Raw genomic sequence first — 4,473 nt, 5'->3', positions numbered from 1 at the left:
CATCAACTAAAGGCACAACCAGATACCTCACTTCTACTGGTGCTGATGGAACAATCTGTTTCTGGCAATGGCATGTAAAAACAATGAAGTTTAGGTAAGTGTAGAATTTTGTTAGCAGTTTTGTGCAAAATAAAGCATGTCTCTTTTTCTTTATCATAATAGTTCATTTATTTATGTAAATGTATGTGTGAGTGTGAATGTATATACACATCTATACCTACTTCAATTAGATATTAGTAATNTCTGATAAGACTTTGAACTTCTCTTTGTGGTAGTAGTTACTTGGTAATTTATTTGCAAAGCTATGATAATAATATTGGTATATTAAATTATATTTGAAATTTAAATGCATTTTTAACCTGAATGATGGGACTAGAACTTATTGACTACTTCATTTGCATGGTTTTAATAATTATTGATGTTAAATCTATCAATATCCAGCAGTGTGCAAAGATTCTTGAATGTTAAATGAACATGATGGAAAAGAAAAATAACTTCCTTTTCTCTTAGAGATCGCCCAGTGAAATTTACTGAGAGATCTAGACCTGGAGTTCAGATATCTTGTTCATCTTTCAGTTCTGGTATGTGTAAAAATTGAAAGTTTTGAGTTCCCCAAATATTAAATGATCCAGTTGTAAAAAAATATATTTTTCAATTTTTTGGAAAAAAATATGTTTGTTAATGGAAACATAATAAAAAATTTGAACCATGTGATACAATAGAGGGACCTTTGTGCCCTTTGATTTAACGCATGTAATAGCTTTTGAGTTTTATTTCTTATTTGCTTGTATGTTTTTATATAATTCAGAATTTAGTTGGTTAAAAGTATACCGCCACCCACACACACACAGTTCAACACTGAAATCCTACCCTGACATTTTAGAAAAAATGTACTATGGCTCCATAGAGAAGACACTTCTGCAGTATGTAAACAGTGCTTTTCTGTTACCAGAAATCATGTGCTAGTTGATCTTTTCTTTTACTATGGTGAAATATAACATAAACTTTACTATTTTAATTACTATTTTTAAGTGTACAGTTTTGTGGCAATGGACATATTACTTTGTTCTGGATATACTACCACCATCCATCTCTAGAATTTATTCATTGTCCCCAAAATGGATGAGTTTTTACGTGAGTGTGTGTGTGTGTGTGTGTGTGTGTGTGTGTAGCCACTGTAGAGACAATTGTATCTATATGTCATTTTATGAATAATTTTGGAGCATTATGTTTTTACATAAAATATAAAGACATAAATNTATAGTTTTCCTTTTAATACTTCCCTTATTTTTCTTGAATTTTACTTCTTTTTCTCTGAAATATCATTAATGATGAGCCCTCTTAGTAATATCAGGTAGCATATAATTGAGAAGGCAATCAGAGGGTTTTTAAAGTTCCTTGGTACAATGTTTGCTTGTTTGTTTTTTAATCCTCCAGGTGGTATGTTCATTACAACAGGTAGCACTGACCATGTGATTAGAATATATTATTTGGGTTCTGAGATCCCTGAGAAAATTGCTGAATTAGAATCACATACGGTAAGAACAAAATAAGAAACTTAAATGTGATGCTTTCTTTTGTAACACCTATGGAAAATTGATTTTATTCTTTTCTAATCTGTACCTTAATGTATTATATAGGTGCTGAGATCCATATGGTAAGATATCTCTGTAGTAATGAAGATCAGTGTGAAATTCTGGATTTAGTATGACTATAGTATTTAAAATGAGTTCTATTTGACAATATAGGAAAAGAAAAACATAGTAATAGTTTATGAACATCTTCTTTTATCCTGCTGTATTAATTAATTATATAAGCTATTTGTTACTTTAAAATCTATATATTTATTAAAAGACATATTGAAAGATGGTGGTATTGAAGGATCCTGAAATCACCTCCTCTGATGAACACCACAAAACCACAGCTATAATAGGATAGTTCCCTCTGAAAAGGACCTGAAAGCTAGCTAAACAGTGCCTCTAGAACAAAAGATAAAAGGCCTATATCAAGATTGGTAGGAGAGATAGAGACATGGTCCTGCAAAAAACCCCACCCTAGGAGCAGCAATCCACAATTGGGAGTGATCTCATAATATGGAGCTTGTTCTTGAGGAGCACAGTGTCTGTGTCCCACATTGGGCAACCAAACCCTTTGGACCTGCACTGGAGAAATGAGCCCCCAAAGCATCTAGCCTTTAAAACCAGTGGGGCTTTCTTTTAGGAGAACCATAAGGAATGAAAAATCCACTCTTAAAAGACTGTTGCACAGATTCCCTTACTCTGGGACCCAGCTCAAAAGCAACAGTTTGCAAGACACCTAGACCCTATATGAAGGAGACTCATTCACTAATATTATAGCATCTGCTGGAGAGGCAAGAACCTGTTGGGATTCTGTCCTGGGATAGAGGTGGGCACCATTTTTTAATCCTCCTGACTTGTTGGTCCTGGTGCAGATGGGTGCCATTGTTGATCCCCTCCTTTAAATCTTTAAGTCAGCTAGCTCCAATAGGCATACCCTGCCCATCCACACTGCAGCTGTGGCCTATCCCACCATAGCCAGGTAGGCTGAGTACCCTACCCCCATACCACATTCATAACCTGCCTGCATAGCTGGCAAGGTTGTGCAGCCCACACAGGAGACACCTCTTAAGCACCTGGCTCTTATGGCTCTGTGGGGTATTGCATATTTGGACCCCATGTGTTTTTTTTTTTTAAGTGTATTTATTTTGAGAAAGAGAATGAACATGAGTGGGGGAGGGGCAGAGAGAGAGGGAGAGAGAGAATTAGGCAATGTCTGAGATCCCTCCCTTTGGAACAGTGAGAGGTCTTGACATACCCTCAATAACTGGGACTTATGAGAAACAAATTGTGCTACTTAAAGACAACCAAAAGCTAGGGTATGCTTGAATTGGTAAGGTTTACTTCCAATGCAAGGTCATACTATACAATTTAATTTATATGTGGAACCTAAAAAATAAAACAAAAAAGCAGAAAGAGACCCATAAATAGAGAAAAAAACAAAACAAAACACCTTGTAATTGCCAGAGGGGAGGAAAGTGGGATATTTGGCAGAATGGGTGAAGAGGAGTAGGAGATACAGGTTTCTAGTTATGGAATAAATAAGTCATGGGGGTAAAAAGTACAACATAGGGAATATAGTCAATCAAATTGTAATAACATTGTATGGTGACAGATGGTAGCAACACTTGTGGTGAACATAGTATAATGTATAAACCTGTCAAATCACTATGGTATACATCTGAAATTAATATACAATTGTGTGTCAACTATAATAAAAAATTTTAAAAAGAAGAGAGGTAGCTATTTTACCTAATACATAGAAACACACATGGAGTCAGGCAAAATGAGGAGACAGGTATATGTTCAGATGAAAGAACAAGAGAAGACATTAGAAAAAGACCTTAATGAAATGGATATAAGTAATTTACCTGATGAAGAATTCAAAGTAATGGTCATAAATATGCTCACCACACTCAGGAGAAGAATGGATGAACACAGTGAAAACTTCAACAAAGAAGTATTAAACCATAAGGAGAGTCACAAAGAAAGTCACAAAGCTGAAGAATACAATAGCTGAAGTGGTAAATATGCTAAGAGGTTCAACAGCAACCTAGACAAAATAGAACGGATGAATGACCTGCAAGACAGAGTACCAGAAACAACTGAGAACAGCAAAAAGGAAAAGAAAATAAAAAAGTTAAGATAGTTAAAGGGACATATGGGACAACATCTATGAGAATAACACCTACATTATAGGGGGTCCCACAAGCCCACAGAGTTCCAAGTAAGAAAAAACAAAGAGATCCACATCAAGGAACATTCAAATCAAAATGTTAAAAGTTAAAGAGAATCTTAAAAGCAGCAAGAGGAAAGCCATTTGTTGCAGATCAGGGACCCCCCATAAGACCATCAGCTGATTTTTCAACAAAAACATTGTAGGACAGAAGGGAGTGGGGAGGTATGTTCAAGATACTGAAAGAAATAAAAGAAAACATCTAACCAAGATATCTCTACCTGGTAATGTTATTCAGAATTAAAGGGGAGAGAAAGAGTTTTCCAGACAAGCAAAACCTAATCCAGTAAACCAGCCTCATAAGAAATGTGAAAGATAAATTTCAGCTGAAAAGAAAAGGAATTAACTACTGATAAGAAATCCTGTGAAAGTAAAATATCACACTGATAATGGCAAATTTATATTAAACANAAGTGGGGGAGGGGCAGAGAGAGAGAGAGTGGGAGAGAATCACAAGCAGGCTTCATGCTGTCAGCACAGAGCCAGATGTGGGGCTCAAATCTGATCTGAAACCAGGAGTCAGACCTTTAACTGACTGAGCTACCCAGGTACCCCAAGATTTATTTATTCTTTATTTTTATTTTTTTTAAAAAAAATTTATGTTTTATTTATTTCTGAGAGAGAGAGAGAGAGAGAGAGAGAGAGCGTGAGCGGGGGAGG

At 35.5% G+C, this 4,473-nt stretch overlaps 1 protein-coding gene across 1 annotated transcript in view; it reads left to right on the top strand.

Moving 5' to 3' along the window:
* The window catches only part of BRWD3 (bromodomain and WD repeat domain containing 3), a gene marked incomplete at both ends in the record, with an annotated part of 145,811 nt that overhangs the window by 53,529 nt on the left and 87,809 nt on the right, over positions 1–4,473 (top strand). The window contains 3 exon segments of the mRNA XM_077779436.1: positions 1–94; positions 511–581; positions 1,438–1,538. Coding sequence (XP_077635562.1) covers positions 1–94; positions 511–581; positions 1,438–1,538 — 266 coding nt within the window.

Source organism: Crocuta crocuta, unplaced genomic scaffold (genome assembly GCF_008692635.1).
Source record: "Crocuta crocuta isolate KB4526 unplaced genomic scaffold, BGI_CrCroc_1.0 scaffold2236, whole genome shotgun sequence".
Taxonomy (NCBI): Eukaryota; Metazoa; Chordata; class Mammalia; order Carnivora; family Hyaenidae; genus Crocuta; species Crocuta crocuta.
The sequence above is the reverse complement of the archived record's forward strand: the minus strand, read 5'-3'. Positions and strand labels throughout refer to the sequence as shown.